The 21,481-nt window shown below is 35.8% G+C and overlaps 3 protein-coding genes across 4 annotated transcripts; all 3 read right to left on the bottom strand.

Annotated features, from left to right (window-relative positions):
• Positions 1-1,224: 1,224 nt before the first annotated feature.
• On the bottom strand, positions 1,225-6,067 carry LOC107829079 (uncharacterized). 2 transcript variants are annotated; one of them, XM_016656512.2, is made up of 3 exons: positions 5,697-6,067; positions 1,991-2,089; positions 1,225-1,665 (listed from the first exon to the last, which is right to left on the bottom strand). In XM_016656512.2, exons 1-3 carry the CDS (start codon positions 5,851-5,853, stop codon positions 1,454-1,456), a joined length of 468 nt encoding a protein of 155 aa, XP_016511998.1. In that variant the 5' UTR covers positions 5,854-6,067; the 3' UTR covers positions 1,225-1,453. The 2 variants fall into 2 exon arrangements, with proteins under 2 accessions (XP_016511998.1, XP_016511997.1); XM_016656511.2 differs by having other exon boundaries at positions 1,991-2,113; positions 5,697-6,051.
• Positions 6,068-7,877: 1,810 nt separating this feature from the next.
• On the bottom strand, positions 7,878-17,443 carry LOC107820974 (uridine/cytidine kinase UKL1, chloroplastic). Its single transcript, XM_016647344.2, has 15 exons — positions 17,306-17,443; positions 16,968-17,202; positions 16,286-16,377; positions 15,993-16,062; positions 15,708-15,826; positions 14,469-14,565; positions 12,961-13,040; positions 12,414-12,608; positions 11,912-11,995; positions 11,753-11,813; positions 11,139-11,199; positions 9,000-9,093; positions 8,843-8,915; positions 8,389-8,471; positions 7,878-8,287 (listed from the first exon to the last, which is right to left on the bottom strand). The coding sequence occupies exons 2-15, from the start codon at positions 17,167-17,169 to the stop codon at positions 8,141-8,143; spliced, it is 1,458 nt and encodes a 485-aa protein (XP_016502830.1). The 5' UTR covers positions 17,170-17,202; positions 17,306-17,443; the 3' UTR covers positions 7,878-8,140.
• Positions 17,444-18,907: 1,464 nt separating this feature from the next.
• On the bottom strand, positions 18,908-21,262 carry LOC107820975 (large ribosomal subunit protein eL20-like). Its single transcript, XM_016647345.2, has 4 exons — positions 21,123-21,262; positions 20,907-21,022; positions 20,707-20,770; positions 18,908-19,468 (listed from the first exon to the last, which is right to left on the bottom strand). The coding sequence occupies exons 1-4, from the start codon at positions 21,135-21,137 to the stop codon at positions 19,127-19,129; spliced, it is 537 nt and encodes a 178-aa protein (XP_016502831.1). The 5' UTR covers positions 21,138-21,262; the 3' UTR covers positions 18,908-19,126.
• Positions 21,263-21,481: the final 219 nt, after the last annotated feature.

Raw genomic sequence — 21,481 nt, 5'->3', positions numbered from 1 at the left:
CAGAGAAGACAAAATAAACAAAGTTGTAACAAAAGCGATTTTTGGGACTAAGCAAGATGAATTAGTTTTTTAGGCTTAAAAGAATAACTCTCGAATATAAGAGAATATAGTGCTTGAATTACAATGTGAACTCCAAAAAAACTGCCCTCACAGAAAACTCCTCTTTATGGTAGAGGGACCTTACTTTAAATATAATTAAAAAAATACTCAGTGAGAGATCCATGATAAATCAGTTTTTCCACAATTCCTGCCAAGATTCTCTCATCTAGTGGGATTGCAACGACTTTTATCTTTGAGTCCGATCTGACTCGGGCTCTTGATCTCGGCTTGAGCCCGATTCTAACTCGAGCTCTCGACCTTTGGCTTAAACTCGATTCTGACTCGGACCCTTGAATTGATTCGGAGTCAATGTTGGTTGGTCTCTGGATCATAAGCTTGATAGCTTTACTCTGCATCATAGTTCGATTTGGATTCGAGCTCGATAACAATATCGAACTCGACATTGATCGGCCCCTCGGGTTCGAGGCTTGTTTGTTTCATCTTCGGAACCCATCTCGAAGTCTCACTTCGATCGATTATCATTCGAGCTCGATCAGACGTGCGAAGGCCGAAATCTATTTCGACCGTATACAACGTGACATACTCGTACAAGCACGTATGTAGAAACAAGTGAACTTAAAATTATCAGGTAATGATGTGGAGACAGGAGAGCAGTTCTGATATTAGGAAAAGAAAACTAAGAACTCGTGGACGGGAAGTGGAATAGTCCCAGCTGTTCGTCTGATGTGAGAAAATGAACTGAATATATAATTGAACTAGACTTTCATACTTTCTTGTTATTTTTATAATTATTATTATGGTGCGACAGATATTAGAAGATTAGAAGGAAAAAAGAGCATTGTTATTTCCACGTGGGATCATATGGGTCACTTTCGATTTTTCTAGTTCTTTACCTGATTTAATTACAAGTTGTTTTTCCCCAACAGTTTGTATATATCAGGTTGAAATTGAAATTGATCCAAACCTTTTTTGCACCAAGGCCTGTCCCATTTGTAAGATTACGCTCAGAAAATACATACACTCAACCGAAATTGATACAAATTCCAGCAATTTAATCATAAGAGTCATAAATTAAAATTAAATGCATATCATTTAACCATATTTACGATATAAAATTATATGCAACATGCATAACTTGCATTCATTTATCTGGTGACCATTTCATTAACCAAACTCGAATGTTTGCATTGAACTGCACTATTTCTATTACAGGGAAATCATTCAACTTTGATGTTGTTGCAGATAGGATAAGATAGAACAGAAAAGGGCTTACACTAACAATTCAATGGGTGGCACATTACTCATAAGTAGCAAAAACTAGAACCAGAAAGCTCAGAACCTCAAAGATAATGTGAAGGTTTGACCAAGGCTCAATCAAAGTAGCTGAGACTATCTATTTCTTCGTTTGAGTGATGAACTTGGTCAGGACAAAACAGTCTGGTGGGGTTATGTTTGTATAATAATTTTGGATTTTATCAGTAACCTCAAATCCAAATTTCTTATAGAAATTGAGGGCATCTTCGTTAATTGTGTGCACATGCAAATAAATCTCGCTAACGTTCTGCTTGGCAGAAAGATTGAGGATATGGTTCAACAACATTTTGCCTGCACCAGAATAAAAAGATGAACTAAATGAGATGTTGCTCCAAATTATTGAGATGTCAGGACAAACTGCAATCGATTGACTCGTTGCTGCTATTCATTTTTACTTTTCTAAGAAACATTCAAAAAACTTGTCAGATATTTCTTTATTGTGTTTTGAAATGGTGTAAACGACTTACAACTAACTTCAAAGATTAAAAGAAAATGTCAACTTGAAGGTTGATGCCATCATATTAAAAATTTGAGCAGTCAAACTGGAAAAGAACCACGGAAAGTTATATGGTAACATAACTTCGACCAAGGTAAGCAGGATAAGTTGAGCACTCACCAATACCTAGCCCACGATATGGAGCCAAAACACCCAGAGTCATTATGTAAACACGAACAGCCCCAGCTTCCTTCTTCTCAAGGCGACATGCAATTGAACCTACACAAATATCACTGTAATATGCTGCAGGTACAAAAAATTGAAACAAGGTAAGATTTGCAGAATATTCAAGATTCTAAAATGGAAAGCGTAAACCAGATAGAGATGCATTTCTTGAATTTATCTCGAAGAGTGTAAGGAAAATGGACCTTGGGCCTAACCTCAAGCCCAAAAGCTAGCTCATGAGTTAAGGATTGTCAAGACCATATAAGAAGACAATAGCCCATTCGTTCAACCAACATGGGACACTGAAACCCCCCTGCACACCCATAGCGGAACATCCGGCATGTGGACAATATAAAATGGTATTGAACATTGGGTAAATTAAGGATAGGAACGAGTCAGGCTCGTAAAGAAAATGGACTTTCAACCCAAACTCATACCAAAAGCTAGCTTATGAGGTAAGAATTGTCCAAGACCATATAAGGAGAAAACATCCCATTCCCTCAACCAATGTGAGATGCTTAACACAGGGCATCAATTTGAAAATACAAAAGATGACAAAGTTTTGTGGAATATCTAAAGATTGAAAAGTTGAAAGCTTAAACCAGAAGAACTATATATTGGATGTATTCATTTCTTTGAAAATTATAGGAAACAACTTTTCTTTAACTTGCATAGGAACATTAAATTGCACTTTGCTTTACTTCACTACATATTTATGCTCACCCATAAGGAAAAACTTAAGTTGCTCGGACACGGATACGGGTGTCCGACACGGGTGCGGATCTAAAGGTCGGATCCTTCGAGATGTAAATTCTAAGATTCGGGAATACGGATCCTAGTACGGATACGGGGGCGGGGATCCGGCTAAAAATAATTCAAAAAATAAAAATATCTCTAAATTATGAGAGATTTTGTGGAATACTTACGTATAGCATGTAAAGTGTGGATTTCTTTTTTATTCTCAAGTTGTAGATAAGTAAAGAATTAATTTCCTAGATAAGATATGCTATTTTCTTCAAATTTACCCTAGTTTTGGTTCTGATTTCGGGAATCAAATTGTATCTCATCTCGAATTTTACCGTCCATCGTGGTCAAAGTAGCCAAATTGTTTGACCAGATCCAGTATGGATCTCATACCCACACTCATACTAGTGTCGTGTCGACGCAGGTGCGGCACCTAAACTGTCGTGTCGGAGCAACTTAGGAAAAAACACATACTCAGTAATTTCATGCACCTTTACCTAAACTATTGAAGGTATAAATGTCTCTAGCAGGACTTTTAGGGAATGGTCATTATACATAATCATTATTGTTTTATCATAATTATGACAAATTGAGTTGTTATTCTTTCCAATAGAAACCTAATGTTGCATCAAGCAATGATGATTACTAATTACATCCATAAGCTATGATGCTCCGACCCTTTAAAATCCCGGCTTCCAAAAGGCTTCTAAAAAAGGTTTATAAATGTCATGAGCTACTCCACCAATTGCCTTAATCTTTTGGATTAGTTTCCCAGATTCTATTTACACTTTAGTGTAAGAGCTTCCAAAAGGGTAATTCTTTCACAAGAGTAGTTGTCCCACATGAATAGTGTAAGGGCTTTCAAAGGGTTTATAAATGTCATGAGCTGCTCTACCAGTTGCCTTAAGATTTTAGGTTAGATGCTCGGATCTTTTCACAAGTTTGATTCGAAAATGATATTTATAGTAGAAAAAAGGAACTTTTTTACTAAATATAAAACCGAAATAGTCCATGGAATGTTAAATGGCTTGATTTTCTAACAATGGAAACAAAGTCATTTGAAATGTTATATGAGAATCTAAACAGTTTAACTAATAGGAGAACTTATACAAAAACTAATGGTAGGAGGAGATTTGAAGACAAAGTTACCGATGTGATACTCAGTAGTGATATGCGCAATGGGAAAACAATATGGCAAGTAGAAATTCTAGAGTGACACTACAATCACAGGTGTGGAGATACAACCCTTATAGATGGTGTGGAGATACAACCCTTAGAGATGTATATCCCTGGATATTTTCTGTCAAAGTCATCTTACTTCTAAGGTTCTTTTATTCTTTTAAGAGAGAGGGGCATTTCTACTTCTGTCTAAGTAGGAGACATAGCACTAGGACTCCTGTCTACGTGTAATATGTCTACATGTAACTTTCAAGTAAATAAGAAGGTCCTCTGAGAGGTGGTGTCCCCAACAGCTCAGAATTTAAAGGAAAAAAAATTATACTTGTGCAAGCAGGCGCTTTCACATTATATACTCCTGTATTTCAAATTACTTCTGATATTTTCTATATTGAAGTTGGTCAATTTAACATCTATTTTTGTAAATATAAGATTTTTCTCATTGTATACTTCAATATGTAAACATAAAGAAAAGGGCACAGGTTCCATATTGCATCATGAACACTGGGCTAAGGGGTATTGAGATGATATCTTTCTGAAAAATAATAATACAATGTTGTAGGTCGTATGCTTCTTCAATAAATAGAGACTTTTTCAGATTAACAATAGGCTAAACTACAGGAGATTTCAACCCAAGCCAATCAGAAAAAATGGGAAAAGAAAGACTGGCGTATCAACTTTTTTTTAATAAGGACCAGTAGGACGTATCGATGTTCTTAAGACCAGAGTACCAACTACAACAACCAAATATATCGAGCTACAGAAGAGAGGCCTAAAGGATGTCACTACGATTAAGTGGTTCATTTTCTCTTTAGAGAGTAACTTTTTCATTCAAATGTAACAGAGTGTAAAACTACCACATACAGCTAGAATCCCCCTTTCAACTAACTCCCTTCTCCATTGAAGGGGTCCTCTAACTACTTAAGCTTAGCCTCATCCAAGAAAATAACTCCTGTGGAAAAGCCTCAATTTCCTTCCCTTTTCTTGACCACAACCATTCTTGTGATGAGTTACGAAACAAACCCAGATAGCGGATAATGGATTTGTTATATGAGTTGACGCGTTGAGTAAGCACCACTATTCCCTCTAACTAGTTTGGCATCTACCTGTGGTTTCTCTTGTCTCATGGCTATTAATCATTTGCTTTTATCAGCCATTCCTGTATTATGAAAATAGACTAAAAGGCTGTTATAACTACTAGTCCTCTGATCATTTTTTTCCAACTACTATTCTTCTTTTCTTTGCATCATCAGACTCCAAAATGCTACAAAGCAGAGAAAAAGAGAAGGATTCCCCCCTTCACCAAAAAGATAAAAAGCTTACAATAAGGATATGAAATAGGTATGCCTTCTAATTCAACTTATTGTTCTCATTTTATATAACACTATCACTATTTAGAGAATCAACTAGTTTTTTGCTTGAAAAGAAAAACTAGTTTTTTGAAAGCTTTTAAACATTTCTAAAAACTACTCCTATTAATTACAAAAACAGTATCTTAAGGTACTTTTTATATGGTTTTCCACTATGTAAATTTTAGTTCTAAGAGAACAAAGAATCCATGTCCAAATTCACACTGAATCAATAAAATGTTTGACCCTTATGATCCAAATCCATCATTCTTTTGGGCAAGGGATCTCTACATTGCACAATTTACCCGTCAATCACAAGAAAGGTCTAAATAAAACCAATTGGGCACCTAATAATTACGCAAAATAAGAACCCCAGAATTGAAAAGACGAACCTAGCTTGGTGAAATCACCAGAGGCAATGGCATCAGTGTAATACTTATCGTTGTAGCGAACTGGGAAAATTGCAGTATTGATTTTCTTCAATTGCATCATATTCTTGTCCCTCACTCCATCCAATGAAATCGCCACTTCACGTCCTCCAACCCCCATTCTTTGTTAAACCTGCTCTGGATTTTGGTAGTTTGGAGTTAATTGGAGCTCCAAAGAGGAGCTTTAGGACTTAGCAGCACGTTATTATTAGAAGAAGAAAAGAATTAGGTGAAGAACAGAACAGTGTATTAGTCAAAATATTGGCTGCTACGTTTTCACAAATGGAAAAATGGAACCACACATACCCACCTTATTCCTGTGGGCTACAACTTGGATTTAGCCCATGGAATGAAATTGGATAGTCAATATATTTTGGGGGAAAAAACTTTTGTTGAATTTAACATGTTGTTATTATATGGAATACTCCAACTAATCCCACTAGATTAAATTATATATGGAAGAACTGAATTTTTTTTTGTTTTCTGTTCAAGAAATGAGAGGAAGGTGCGGATGTGAGGCTTAGAATAGTGGTTAGGTAGTCTAAATTGTTCATATTGGTATTATTAGTATGTACTCTCGCCTTATGTTGTTATTAGATTTCTATGACTACCTGTCATTTCTTGTATTTCGGTCATCTTACTTTGTTATTTATGCTACTTTTACATGACTCATAGGCGTTGTCCCTTCCTCGATCGGAGATCTATTGGAAACAGCGTATTTATCTCCACATGGTAGGGGTAAGGTCTGTGTATACACTACTCTCCACATACTCCACTATGTGAGATTACATGTACACACTACCCTCTTCATACCATACTTTGTGAGATTATACCGGGCATGTTGTTATCGCTTCTACATATATTGAAAGATGGAGTCCAAATTTTCATTTTCTTTCTTGAGATTTTTACATGCCTAATCCTTTATTTAATATTATTTTCATTAATGATAGTATTCTTCATTTATTTCATAAATGGCAATTTTTTTTTACAATTCTAGCATATTTTAAAAATTAACTGATTAAGGAGTTAGTTTTATTCTAATAATATTTATATCGTTTCTCTCTCATCATTATAGTAAAACTTTCCTTTTTTCACTCTTTTGTAATGGCACTCCCCCATCCCCCCTCTTCCTGTAGTTCACCAAATAATAGTGATTTTTTATATATAAATTTATATATATATATATATATATATATATATTTATATATATAAATTTAAATAGTTCATAATGTATATTACCTATATTTTTCAACTAAAATATGCATACATTTTTTATATTAATAATGTGATTAGCTGGAATTTTTTTATGAGATGTTCATGGTATGTTTAAGATATAAAATATTTTATACTAGAAATATACCATAAATATGAAAATATTTAAGAAAAAACCTATGCATATAATAGTATATTTGTAGAATATTTACAGTATAAAACTTAATTACTCTGAAGTAAACACTATATATAAATAATATATTTGTAAAATATTTACAGTGTCAATTAATATACTTGTTATATATCATTTAGATTTAAATATACAAACATGAAAGAATCAAAAATCAAATAATATAAAATTAGTCAAATAAATATTAAATAATATATGTATTATCATAAAAGTAGAGTTGGGGATTAAGGAAGCTTAGGAGATAAATAAGGGACAAATCCTTATGTTACAAAGGTGCGAGATCTTAGGCATATTGTTACCAAGATGTATTATGTTTTTTAATATTGCTTAGTTATGTAAAGAGATACTATATAGTCTTCCAGATCGTCTGAGTATGTAAGTGATGATGTTTATATATCACCTTCACTTTTAATAAATGTTTTATATTATAAATCCTATTTCACTCTCTTGTTCTTTGTTTGTGGTGTTTGGTCCTGAGCTGCCAACGAAAATTTAAAATTAATGTCTTAGCTCAATTTTTTCTGGTATTGGTCTGCAGTATCATGTATCAGTTCATGGAGCTAAGAAGAAATCATTCACTGCAGGTGATCCATATCCGACAACAACAAACCCAAACCCAGTATATTTCCACAAGTGGGGATATCCGTATACATCTTTTTTACGATGGTTAAGTGATGTTATGTATTTATTTAATTGGTATAAACACAGTGAGTTACACACGCGGCTTTGAACAGAGTCCTAAGTTGCAGGCATCTGAGAATATTTGATTCACAGTTAAAAGAAGCATGTCTCATTGAGCAATATGTGCTTCAATAGAGCAAGCGATCGTTTAGATTTTACATCGACCGGCATCATTAAGAATATCCAGTACGAGTGTTCTCTATACTTATGCTGAAACAGTTAATAAACCAGAAGAAGAGCCAGATCATAGATCCACGTTTGGAGGGTGCTAAAGTTCCAATACTGGAGCACATCAATCTTGAGACTCTTTGCAAAACGTGCAGTATCAATCATCAGTGCCAAAGTAACGATCACCAAACTCTCCCAAACCTGGTATGACACGATACTCTTCATTTAAAGCCAGATCAATCTCCGACGTGACAATTTTTAAGGAGGGGAATCGTTTGCAAACACAATGTATTCCCTCAGGTGCCTACATAAAAAGAAAGCAGAAGTCAGTACATGGTGAAATGCCCTAAGAAAAGGTTGTGTCGTTGCAGTTGTTTCTGAGATTACAAAACGGAAGAAACTCACAGAGATGAGATTTAGGAAAATAATGTGGGATTCTGGTACTCCTTTCTGTATGAGCAGCTCAATTGCCTGGTTAGCCGAATTACCTTCAAAGGAAAAGGATATAGGGTCAAATTCTATTTCCTTTTTATCTACAGGGGTAGCAAAAGAACACAACAATTCATCCGCAGGTGAAGGACCGGGTAAAAGAATCAAGTAAACACACTGTTACTAGTACATTTTAGTCTCCAGAATCCTGATCCACATACTCAACATCCTCTTTTCCCCCTTGTTTTGTCTTTCCAGCAATAAATCAATGCAAAAGAAGAAAGATTTCCAAACCCCAAAAGGAAACACCCAGATAAAGAACTGAGATCATCAATAGGAGAAAACAACTTTTCTACAAACAAGAGATTTGGTTTCAAAAATGAAATGATTGTTCCAAAAGCTAGATGTCACGGGTTCCAAGATACAATACCTGTAGCAAGTACCGGGTCCAGAAGCAGGACGTGCCGCTCTGAGATGTCTTTTGGAAGTTTTTCATATATAAGCTGTTCAGATGCAGTTCATCACCACATTATCCATGATATCCTGTCAATGTGGAAGCAGAAAAGGAAAAGAACAAAACGGATCACCTGTTTCCCATTGTCACCATCACGGTGGATCAGAATTTTCCCAATTTTAATACCCTTGCAGCAAGCACGAAGTGCATTTTCCATACTTTCACCACTGCAAATAAACAGAAGTTTTAAGCTAGTTGATTTGTCCTGAGAATAAAGTAAGTAACCAATTGCACAACATCAAACTGCTTAACTGATGCATAAATACCAATAAACCATGATCTCTCTCCCACCACCACCACCCCAAAAAAAAAAAAAACTACTCCTAATTTCAAATGCCTAGTAGAATCGATTACCCCCCATGAGTCATGCCAGTATCCAAATTGTAAGACAGAGAAACCGAGACTGGATTTCTACATCCCTTGCCTTATAAGGCTGTTTCTACATATCCCTTAATCAAAATTTTCAGCAGTCCAACAATAAGTTCTCATTAATTAAGGACTAGTGTAGCCCAGAGTATACACTAGTGGAAGTGCTTGAACAGCTAATCTAAGGAGATGAGATAGAATCAAAAGGAGAAAAAATTTCTTGGGAAGTTGTCCCATGAATGTCATAGGTAGCGTTCCTTGAACTTTCAAAGTCTTAAACAATTCACAGAATTACTATTATTTATATATATTTAACTTATTTCACTTTTATGTTTTATTTGGTATGATGATGACATGAGTTGAGCGTAAATGGAGAAACATGGTCAATGAGGAATCATATAGCCGACCCGAACTTGTTTGGTACCGAGGCGCCGTTGTTGTTGTATCTTTACCTAAGTGCAACCATCAAAACTCAAAACATGCAATAAAACTAGCACTTATTCTCCCAAGTCAACTGTCATGCTTTCTTTTCTGGGACTTTCACATGTATAAATCTTCCTAAAAGAGAACTTTCTCTACACCATTCAATAATTTCACAATATAACAGAAAAACATATGCGCTGAACCACTTTATACTAGTAATGGGTCACATTCATCAACAAGCACACTTATCTACACTCTTACCTTTGATAATGATGGTGCTGGCCCAACTTTTTTTTTTTTGATGAAGTAATGAGTTTTATAAAATAAAAAAAAGGCATCAAGAAGATGCAAGAAGTAGAAAAGAGAGGGAAAGAGTCAGCTTTGATACAAAAATACTAGGCTAAAGCAAAGGAACTGACAAAATCCAAAAAGTCAATAGGGCAGTTTACAGGGGCTAAATACTGCCAACTAAATAGCCATAAGAGACATCTAGCCTTAAGTGTGTGAGATGGAGTTGATATCCCATCTAAACATCTGCGCTTCCTTTCTGTCCAAACACACCAAAAGAATGAAAGATACCAGCAGGGATCATCTGCTAGACTTTCCTGATGGCTTTATCAACTTTCCAAGCAGACCAGCATTCATAGACTTTTTTATTATTGAGATGGTAACAAAGACCAGCATTCATAGACTTGCTCGCACCTCGAATATGTACCCATTACCTCCCGCCACCGCAGATACCGGGTAACTCTGCCCATTAGGTAGATGAAATCACCTCATTTTTTGTCTATGTTGGGATTTGAACCCTGGTCTCTAAGGTTTGCACCCACTTTATTCACCACTCCCTTGGGTGCAAGTGAACTTATCTATATTTGCATATCCATTTCCATTTAAAGACAGTAATCCTTCAGCTCTAGCCTTTAGATGTTGCATGGGCAATTAACGCAATTTACCAATTCAAGATGGACGAAGTAAAAAGAACTTAACTTGAGAACAAATTGACTGTGTATAAATGTGTATATACACATGTTTGGGAAAATATAGCAAGCAAAAGCAAAGTTCTCCTTGTCTTTCTGATGAGGAGACAATCTTATGGAAGTGATTAAAAAAGTGCAAAGTAAGAAACAAGTTATATATCTGAACTCTTTTAGTAAGATAGTAGATAACTGGTACTGTTCCCATTGAACAATAAACACAGATACGAGAGGAGAAAAGATTGTTTGTTGCAAGTCTAGAGTGTAGACTACTAGAAAGGACGAATTTTTTTCTCGCTCCTGGACTGAAACCCAACAAAAATCAGTAACATATTTGCTTTTACACAGAAAGAGATCCAGCTCAGTCCAGTCTCTATCCTTTTTTTTATCTTTAACCAGCATATATCCAAAGGTAAAGAGAACTTGTTAAAACCTGATCTAATACTCACCTTCGAACAATGGACACTCCACACAACTTTTTGCAAAAATCAACACCGGTGTATACTGACCCTGGAATTGAATCAAGCAAAAAGACAGACCACACAAACCAAAATAGCATGACCAGGAAAAGGATAAGATGATATCACATTAGTTTCTCTTGCTTTATTCTGCACTCAATCAAGAGAAGTATGGGTGTTTGGGCGCATGCTGGGGTGGGGGTTGTTATCATTTTGATTTCTTTTACAAGAGATAACATTTAAATTAAGCAGCATAAGGGCTTTCTGAATGATAAAATATCTACATCTAATCATGATACAAGGTATTCAAATGCCTCTAAGAAACCTGTATTACAGTTAAGCTCACACTTCATATGTAAGGCTTTTGGATAAGGATGGAACACTTCATTTATGACTAAGCTAACCCAATAACTTATAACTAATTTATTAATTTCAAGTATATTTTCTCTTTTGAAAAATAATTCCAAGTATATTCTAAAGTAGGTAGACAATCTTAATCCATTCCGAGAAGAAACAGTTTTGCCCACAAGGTAATGATAGAGAAAACTGAAAGGAAGAAAAGGTAGAAAAACCTTCAAATGATACAGAATGTCTTGTGAACATACCTGTTGGAGTGACTATTTGCTTCTCAGTGAAGGGCAAATGCCCAAGACCATGCTCCACAACCTGAAAAGAAGTTTATCCAAATTTCCTTCTAAGATCCTATTAAAGACATTAGCCTTGTAGTCATGTCATATCCAAAGTACTTAGAAAGTTGGGATTACCAGACGAATAAGCCGATCAGAATAAAAAACAAAGTCATGCTTTGAAATATCTTTATCTCGAATTAGTGTATGCATACCTCTAATCTGTAATACAGAAGAAAATAAAAGGTAATTTTCATCAGTAGATAAACGTACAGAAAACACCAAATTCACCAATCACTTAAACCTAATTGTTAGGCAAATTCTTGAACTTTTCGCTCAAGATACATGAGTGAACATCTTTAATGAACATTGTTCTCTTCCACCTTTCTCTCTTGACTTCTTGTCCATCCACGTTCACTTGACTTTGATATAAACCCGGAAGTAAATTATGCTAACCTTTGGAAACTAATACTACAGAATGCCGCTTTGCACTACCAGTTTTATTCTAGAGTTAACTAATTCTAGTAACCTAAGCTAAGATATCGTCTTACATAGGTGCCTCGCCCAAACAATCTGACATCAGCTAACAATCTAAGCAGATCAATTGTTCATTTTACATTATAAACAGTGATGTGCATACCTGGAAAGTCGACTGAATAACATACACATTCGGATATATCTTGCAAAGATCATGCTGCCCAAGTTTTGTGCGAATATGTTGGGTAATCAAATCAATAGCAACATGATTATCACCTCCCCTTGGTATGATAACATCAGCATACTTCTTTGAAGGAAGAACAAAGTCATCAAAAGCGGGCTTGACAAACTTTGCATACTGCATGAGAGAAAATTTTTAAGGTTAACTGTACCTTAAAGCCATATATAGGCAGCATTAAATATAAAAGTGTGTTTAAACTTTTAAAAGGAACATGTCAATCCTGAATAACTACTAATTGCTGAATAAAGAGAAAGAATCTCAAATTAAGGAGATTTGAAGTTCTTAATAAGCTCAAGCCATGCAGAAGAAGAAATAATCTGAACCTCAAAAGGAACAAGGGCAACAGTTATCTTTTTCCTTAACAAATTTAAGATCAGAATAACCTAGAAAACTTTGAAGACAAAAAGACAATTGATCCCAAAAATTGGACTAATGGCAGTACGACATATTTCAAGAAAGTAACGCTTGCCTGTTCAAGTACTGAGTTTATGTCTCTACCCCTCTCCACTGTGTCACGTCTTATTCTACGAGCAAGCCTCACATCAGCATCTAGCATAAGGTAATTATCACCCGTAAAGTGCAAGCAAGACTAAGAAAAATGATTTCTGCCATTCTAAAGACAACTTTCAATAGGAGACAAGAAAAGCTTTGAGATAGTTTCAATGAGGTAAAACTAAATAATACCCTATCAGCCTTTAAGTGTGTATAACTCTCCAAATGAAAATATTCCACAGGATGATAAGATAAAGAATACACAAAATTTACCTTCTAGTAAAGCAAGAACTTCTAAGTTGAAGAGACTCTAGATGGAAAAGATAACAAGTTCTTGGTAATCTACTTTAGTTCAGTATGTAAATTAATAAACTAACACCAGTAGTAAAGAGGATTAAAGCAAATTACTAGCTTCCATTAAACGTACTAAGGCAACCTACATGCAGATTCAATTTATTTAAGCAACTTTAGTTACTATATGTAGTTTCAAATTTATAACTTTTATTTACTTATTACTTTCTTTTTGGTGTTTATGGATTGATATGAACTGAATTTCATCTAAATATAATATAACATATCCTGTTTTAGCTAAAGTAGAGGCAGAAACTTTGTTGTAATATATCCCCAAGTTCAAATAAGATGGAATTTCATGTAAGCTATAGTGAGATAGTACAGGTTGTTCTCTTCTACGTAAAATTTGGACTAAACATTATAGGGATATGGTCTAATCAACTTTTTATTTACTTCTAGCTCCCCCGTGCAGGTTGATAATACGTGTAATAGGAACATTTTCTTGGAGCGTACATACATGCACAAGTAAAGTTTCCCACAACTTGGTTAGTGCTTCTAATTCCCTAGTGAAAGATTCTGTTGCTCACATATGGCTGTGGAATACACACTACACATCTATAAATTAATGAATATCATTTCAGTCAGGGTGAAACATAATGATTTTGAAACCACGACAGCATCACAAGATGGAGATCCGGAGTTTCATTCTAGCCATGATAAAGTGTTATTAAAGTAAACCTTTTATAGATGATTATTTCTCCAATCGATGCTTGAAAACCATGAATTTTTTTTTTTTTTTTTTAATGAAGTGATTTCATTAATGGCATCAAGAAGATGCAAATAACAATGATGAAGTTAATTCTTACATTGAGAAAATAACATAGTCAACTCTTCTTTGCTAAAATCCAGAAATCAGCCATAAGAAGAATATCTTTCCAGGGAGTTAAAGTGTTGATAAGTTAAAAAATGAAAATAAATGCCTATCATATTCGATTGCACTGTTGGTAAAAGCTCAAAAGTTAAAACACTTTATGAATTGGCATGCAATTGAAGCTTATTATAAGCTTGATGGAACATGTGTGCAAAGTAAAAGAAATATGATGACAACAACAACATGGGTGAAGATGATAAGCTGGTACAGAAGATGCACCGCAGTAAGTTACGGTGCGGCTAAATTATTTAAAGAAGTGGAACCTGTATCAACAAAAATCTTCATATTCATCAGATTGCGGACACGCGAGTCATGGAAAACAAGAATACCCTCCAAGATGATAACATCAGATGCATTCACCTGGCAGAATTTTCATGCTAGAGATTTGTTAAGTTGCTAAGAAAAGAACAAACAAACACGAAAGAAACTCAAGTAGAAAGCGGTATGCATTAATTTCTATTGGATTTCTCTTCATAAGAGAAACAGAAGCACAACATCTTATAGACCAATACAACAACAACAACAGTATATTCCCAACAGGTGGGGTCTGGGGAGGGTAGTCTGTACGAAGACCTTACCCCTACCTAATGAAGGTAGAGAGGTTGTTTCCAATAGATCCTCGGCTTGGAAAGAAGAAGAAGGAGAAGAAGGAGAAGAAGGAGGAGAAGGAGGAGAAGAAGGAGAAGAAGCATAAGGAGAAGCAGCATAAGGAGAAGAAGGAGAAGGAGCATAAGGAGAAGAAGGAGAAGGAGCAGAAGGAGAAGGAGGAGAAGAAGAAGAAGGAGCATAAGGAGAAGCAGGAGCATAAGGAGGAGGAGGAGGAGGAGAAACTCCCAACTACCTACTAACCTTCTACCCTAATCCTCGACCTCCACACCCTCCTATCAAGGGGTCATGTTCTCAGTGAGCTGAAGCAACACCATGTCCTGCCTAATCACCTCTTCCCAACACTTCTTAGGCCTACCTCGACCTCTTCTCAAACTCGCCATGGCCAACCTCTCACACCTCCTAACGGGAGCTTCAATGCTTCTCCTCTTAACATGTCCGAACCATCTCAGCCTCGACTCCCGCATCTTGTCCTCCACGGAGGCTACTCCCACTTTGTCCCGGATCTTATAGACCAATGAGAAACACAATTGGTGGGTCACGGGTAAAAAGAAAGAACTGTGCAGCATAAACAAGCTGATACAAACCAACAGGGAAAATCTCATTACTCCTACAGAGACTGCGAATAAGGCAATAAGCTTAAAGGACTTAAATGATCCTTTGAAGCAATTAGAACTGTGATCCTTATCGAAGAAATAAAAAAGCAATATGAACCGAGATCCAAGTAAAATCAGCAAACCGAAGAACATGCATGTGAGTCGACAAATTTCAAACTACTAAATGCTTTCCAACGAACTTAAATGTGGAGCACGGTTGTCGGTATGAAATGTTCTCGTGAAAAGAGATAAAAGGAGGGAAACAGAACAATGTAACAGTAACATGGTACAAATATATACCTGGCGGAAGCTGTCTGAACATCTTTGATGGGTTTTAAAGTCATATATTGGGACTTGGACTGACAGCCCAGATTTTAACTTTTCAACGCACTCTAAGAGCTGCTCAGTGTCAAAAGCATCTGAAAGTAAATCATTATATTATTCCGAAGTTAGAACTCATGCTCCTGCACATAATAGTGCCAGAGGTTGGTTAACTGAAAGTTCAACCTAGTCCAGAGAAGAACAAGAGCACTAATTTCCGGATCTTCACCAGCTAAACAGTTACATCTGTGGAGATCGCATTACCTGGATGATCAAAATTATACTCATGGACACGTTTCATTTCTTCAGGCGTCAAACCGCGGTAGAAAGAATCCTGCATAATCATCAAATTTCGTCACAAAAAAATTTAACATTTCAATCAAATAAACTTCTCTGAGAAATCCCCCATGATGAAGAGGATGTGTATGCATCCTTACTTGAATCCAAACAATCAGAAACTAAATTCAGGTACACCAGATATACTTTCCGTGGCTTTGACAACTATCAAAACATGTCAGCAATCAATAAGTAAGCAACGACAAGAACACGAAACAAACCTGATTAACAAGCACGACACGATGATCGTGTAGTTGTTGGATGATCATGTCACACACTGTTGTCTTACCTGATGCTGTACCTCCAGAAACCCCTGCTCAAAAAACCCCAGAGAATTATAGAACAAATATTAGGTCAAATTGTTATAACAGAATCTCCATGAATAAACCCAAAAAAGTAAAAACAATAATTAATTTTTTTGTATGAATTCTCTATATCTTTTCTGCTTTTTCTGGACCCATTTCAAGTAGTGAAATCTCCCACTGAATTCTTGAAATAATTGGATACACAGCAAAAGCTCAAGAATCATTTGAAAAAAACAACATTACATTCAAAACAATCAATCAATCGACTACGCCTCAATCCTAAACTAATAGTGGTCAGTCATATAAAATCATATTTGTCCATTCCTATTAACTCAAACCCATTTTTAATCTAGTAAAATTGTCAGCAAGACACTAAATTGATGGAATGAAACGTGATCAGAGCCAAATGAATATTACACGATTCATATAACCACCCAAAATTTCTTTAAATGAAACGGGCCTAAAGTAATACAGCAACATAGATACTAAAAGTTCTTAAAGCCAATTCTCAACTAGTCTAAAATTGAGACGTATTTAGTTCACACTGAAGAAAACAAAACAAAAAAATCGACAATTAATTGAGAATTTGAAGAATTACCGATGACGAAAGGCTGTTTAGGGGTAGTGGAATCAAGGGGGGTAGTGGTGGAGAAGTGCGTGGGAGTGTGAGTAGGAGAAGCGCGTGGAGAAGCTGAGCCAGAAGTGAGAAGGCCATCAAATCGGAGACCGGAAAAGTGTGCACCAGAAGCTGCCTCCATCACGTAATCTATCGCCGTTGTTTCCTCCGGCACCGGCGCCATTTTTGCTCTTCTTTTTAAATCTTTTTTTCTTCTCTGCTTAAGAATCACGGAATAGTCGTCAATGAACACAAAGAGAAGGAGATAAACAATTTATTGGTAAGGGTCAGAATATTATATCAAATACAAACTCAGCTACCTATAGTTTGTTTTTTGAGAATATGCTCTTGGAATCCAGTTCTAAACTATCATAAACAAAGTGGACTCCCAATTGATTAACAATGACTATATTTAGTATGAAAGATAAAGAGTTGTACCCTACACATAAACAAGTAAGAGACCGGTAATACAAATATGTGTTTTATTTTTTTTTCTAATTATATGCTATTAGTAGTTGATTGGAGTAAACATTGTAAAAGTTACATACTTTTCCTTTGCTATAGAGGATGTGTTGTTTCATTTAGAATGATATTTTGGAAATAACAAAATAAATTAGCCAATATCATACTATTAAAGCTAGCAAAAATGTTAATAGAATCATCTAACATCATCAAGAACAACAACAAAAACAAATCCAGTAAAATATCACAAGCGAAAAATGAGAAAAGTCTTGTGTGTAGGAAGAGCTTATACCATCAGTTTAGAAATGGTAAAAGGAAGGGCAATAGAATCATTTAAACATCATTAACAAAATAGGTCTTATTCTAATACAGTAGGAATCAATAAATGCACGTCAATGAGCATGTGTAGAAAATAATGAAGCTAACCTCCACCTTTTCCGCTTAATGAAGTTGTGGGATCCCTCTTTTAGGTATGTGCCTTAATCATATTCTCTTTTTTCATTTAGTTGAGGAGACTCTTTTATGGAAATATTTATGTCAAATTAATTTGTGAATGCAATTTTAGGGTGCAAATTTAGTTTCTTTTCTCTTTTCTTTTTTCGGTCAGGAAAGATATAAAATTTAGGGGTTATGGAGCACTCCTTTGAGAAAGTTGGAGCCTTTGCGTAATGTTACCTTAAAGAATTTCGATATTTCTTTAAATGTCATAGTTTCTAAGGAAACAAAAACTGAAATTGTTACTGTTTCCCCCCTTAGTTTTAGGCAAGGAACGATCCATTTGATTAAAGATAGAATTTCTGATGGCATTATAGAAAGGGACTTTAACAGCTACTCTGCTCTATAGGCAAAAGGAAAGCTTTTGTGCTTTTGGATAATGATTTATATCATAGGATTTTTCTGTTCCATCTCAAACATTGTGTTATATCAAATTAGAAGCTGAAATGAACTTTGTCAGCTGTGTATCCTTCATTATCACGTCCATGTTGATCTTAAATGAAACACTGAATAACCATTACACTGACCAAGAAACATTTTCCAGTTTTGCATTCCTCATGGAGATCTATTATCTCATGGCACTGCTTGAGTATCAATATCTAAGATAGGCCAGAGAAACTTCAAGTGCACCCAGCCAAATACATCAGCAAATTGAAAATTCTAACACAATTTTACCAATATATGCTGTATCAACAGTAATTAAAGGCAAAAAAGCAGGAAAAGATGCCTAATATGACACTTCCCAGAAAAACAATGGCTTCAACTTCACTGATACAGAATCTTTTGTTTATTCCATGATAATGGTCACATTAGATCTTTTCCTGCTTACTATGATACTACTGTTGGCATCAGCTTTACCGATACCACAATCTGTTCATCAGGAAAGTGGTGGCATACTAACCAACTCTATGCATCAAGTTGATGACATCATCATAATACTATAACAAAATCATGACAACAAAATGACAAAACCAACCTTGAGAGAACACATAGAACTCTAACTGAAACTGTCGAAGCAAACAATTTTTAGGACTCAGAAGTAAGAGACTGTCTGATAACTAGAAGGCTAGAATTATAATAAAAGGAAAAGACACAAAGGTTTTGTTGAATGCCAAACTGGCCAACTAGTGCAACAAAATTTGCATAAATTTAGTTGCTTCTCAATTGACTTATGACCTAACATGTTACATGAACAAGTTGGGTCTGGTAGCCTTGTATGTTGTCTTGAGTTTCCTACTAGGTGGTCTGACTTTCTTGAACACCAATGGGAACTTGATTTTGGAGTCATGGAACTGCTTGGTGCTCTCCCTCTTACACAGCTTAGCTGGAATAGTGGCTGTCTTGATGATTTGGATGCAGTGATGTCGGACCCTGTGACGTGAAGCCATCTCAGTGTACATCTGTTCCACAGCTCCATTCAAAGTGGTATCCCGGTACTCCTTGTACATGTTGTGGTACCCAGTTCTACTCTGATAACGCAGCCATATACCGTAGTTCTTGATCTTAGTTGGATTCTTCTCAAAGATCTACAGACAAAAATAACTTTTCAGTCAACCATTCTAGCAAGTCATATACCACTTCTAAAGTGAAGTTCCAGAAGCCTCATAACATCCTCTGCCCTCTCCCCCTTGACTCATCAATATCCATAAATATATGATATACTAGCTCACGTCCTCTATTACGCATCTTGTCCCTGACTTGCTTCCATCATTACACCCATCAAAGCAACTTGTACCCTCATCTCCAAGAGATTAATGAAAAGAGTAATATCACCAAAATCCACCTCTTTTATTATGCAAATTAGCAGCAGAATATGTGTGTGTGGAGATAAGTAGCAACAGTTTAATATGTTCTGGATTCTAAGAACACCAAGCACTGTTCAGAAATTTGTAACTTTACAATTCAAAACAAAGCATCCCTCTAGGCGGAGTGGTGGACAGTAAAGCTAGTGCTGTTGGAACTCGTAAGAGTAGGAATCATTGAGTAGCAGAAGCAACAATACAGTTCGTGATATGCACTGACAGAAATGCTGCCCAGACACTGCTGTTATAAAATACATTGACAGAAAAAATGACAGTATTGAAAAAGTATGGCCAACAGAACACGAAACCAACAATTCTCTCTAATAGGTAAAACATAATCAGCATGTAAGAAATAGTATGTGCCACATTTGCAACACAAAGCTTTCCAAACATAACTCTCATATACCTGCAATATCATGTAGTAGAAGTAAAACTGCCTTCACAAGGTCAAAATCCAAATGACATCATCTCATTCTAATTGGTAGGTCAATTGTGTAGAATACACCTCAACAAACATCAGATTCCGAAATCCAGTAAGCTAGTATTTACATTTCCTATTTAATTGACTAAAAAGATGTACAACAAAGAGGCAATAGATACATGGTCACGTACAAAATCAATTTTGAGGAAAACAGACAAACTTCCCTATGTAATATTTTCAAAGAAAAGCCGAACCTAAGCCCAAATAAAGGAGCAATTTGGCACTGAGGCGTAGTTGATGAATCATGATTCATTAGTCTTTGACACGAAAAATCCAAATACATAGAGGAATACCAGAAATGCAGTAAAATCCTATTCATTCATCCATAACGACATAGATATCGAGATCATACCTCATTAATGAATCATGATTCATTAGCGTACTAACTTTGACACGAAAAATCCAAATACATAAAGGAATACCAGAAATGCAGTAAAATCCTATTCATTCATCCATAAGGACATAGATATCGAGATCATACCTCATTAATAGCCAGCATCTGCCCATTACTCTTCTTCACCTTCTTCAACTTTCTCAAGTAGTACCTTTTTTTCCACCAAATCAACCAACACATTATAATTCAGTAATAATCATTTTCCAATACACACATTCAACTATCTAGTACTAATATGTTTATACTAAGACTGCACTCATTGTCAAAAAATGAGTAGTGATACTCACCAGAACTTGGATTTGGCACGAACCTCATTGGTTGCCCAAAGCTTCATGCGGTAGATCTTTGGGTGCTCATCGTTCTCTGTTGGCAGAGCTCTGCCCACCACCTGGTACTGATGAAACTGCCGAACAACAAACAAAAAAAAAAAAAACGCACGCAATTAGAGTAATCAACTGAACCCTAACAAAATGGGAAAAAGATAAGCATGTTTAAAAGCTTACTTTGTAGGTCACCATTTTCTCTGCGACCCTCTTCCTCTCTCCCTCTCTGGCTGCTCTGCGCTCCGTCTGTGGCTATGGAGAACAGAGGGTTAGGGTTTTTGTTTCGATATTTAGCGAAACCCATCGCGATCTGGGCTAAATGGGGCAGCCCAGACTTGACACAATATCTGGCCCAATACATTTAAAAGTGATATACGCAAACGTTCCTTTTTTTACCACCATTTTTTGGTCAAAATGGCATGGCGTAGCCATTTTTACGGCTGGCTATCCAAAAATAGCCACCATCGCTAATGTAATCGATTTCTAGCCATTTTAACTTAAAATATATTAGTAAATAATATATTTGTCCTTGTCCTTTT

Source organism: Nicotiana tabacum, chromosome 22 (assembly GCF_000715075.1).
Source record: "Nicotiana tabacum cultivar K326 chromosome 22, ASM71507v2, whole genome shotgun sequence".
NCBI lineage: Eukaryota > Viridiplantae > Streptophyta > Magnoliopsida > Solanales > Solanaceae > Nicotiana > Nicotiana tabacum.
The sequence above is the reverse complement of the archived record's forward strand: the minus strand, read 5'-3'. Positions and strand labels throughout refer to the sequence as shown.

What these genes read in the sequence shown, in the direction of transcription:
- LOC107829079 (XM_016656511.2), bottom strand. Translation starts at nt 5,853, where the DNA reads ATGGGGGTTGGAGGACGTGAAGTGGCGATTTCATTGGATGGAGTGAGG. An exon ending in TGGTGATTTCACCAAGCTAG is followed by an intron (nt 2,114 to 5,696) that starts GTTCGTCTTTTC and finishes TTGTACCTGCAG; the next exon opens with CATATTACAGTGATATTTGT. An exon ending in ATATCGTGGGCTAGGTATTG is followed by an intron (nt 1,666 to 1,990) that starts GTGAGTGCTCAA and finishes ATTCTGGTGCAG; the next exon opens with GCAAAATGTTGTTGAACCAT.
- LOC107820974 (XM_016647344.2), bottom strand. Translation starts at nt 17,169, where the DNA reads ATGGCGCCGGTGCCGGAGGAAACAACGGCGATAGATTACGTGATGGAG. An exon ending in TAAACTCAGTACTTGAACAG is followed by an intron (nt 12,609 to 12,960) that starts GCAAGCGTTACT and finishes TCTCTCATGCAG; the next exon opens with TATGCAAAGTTTGTCAAGCC. An exon ending in GGAGTGTCCATTGTTCGAAG is followed by an intron (nt 9,094 to 11,138) that starts GTGAGTATTAGA and finishes GTTTATTTGCAG; the next exon opens with TGGTGAAAGTATGGAAAATG.
- LOC107820975 (XM_016647345.2), bottom strand. An exon ending in CGTGCCAAATCCAAGTTCTG is followed by an intron (nt 20,771 to 20,906) that starts GTGAGTATCACT and finishes GTGGAAAAAAAG; the next exon opens with GTACTACTTGAGAAAGTTGA. An exon ending in AGATGCTGGCTATTAATGAG is followed by an intron (nt 19,469 to 20,706) that starts GTATGATCTCGA and finishes TTTTGTCTGTAG; the next exon opens with ATCTTTGAGAAGAATCCAAC.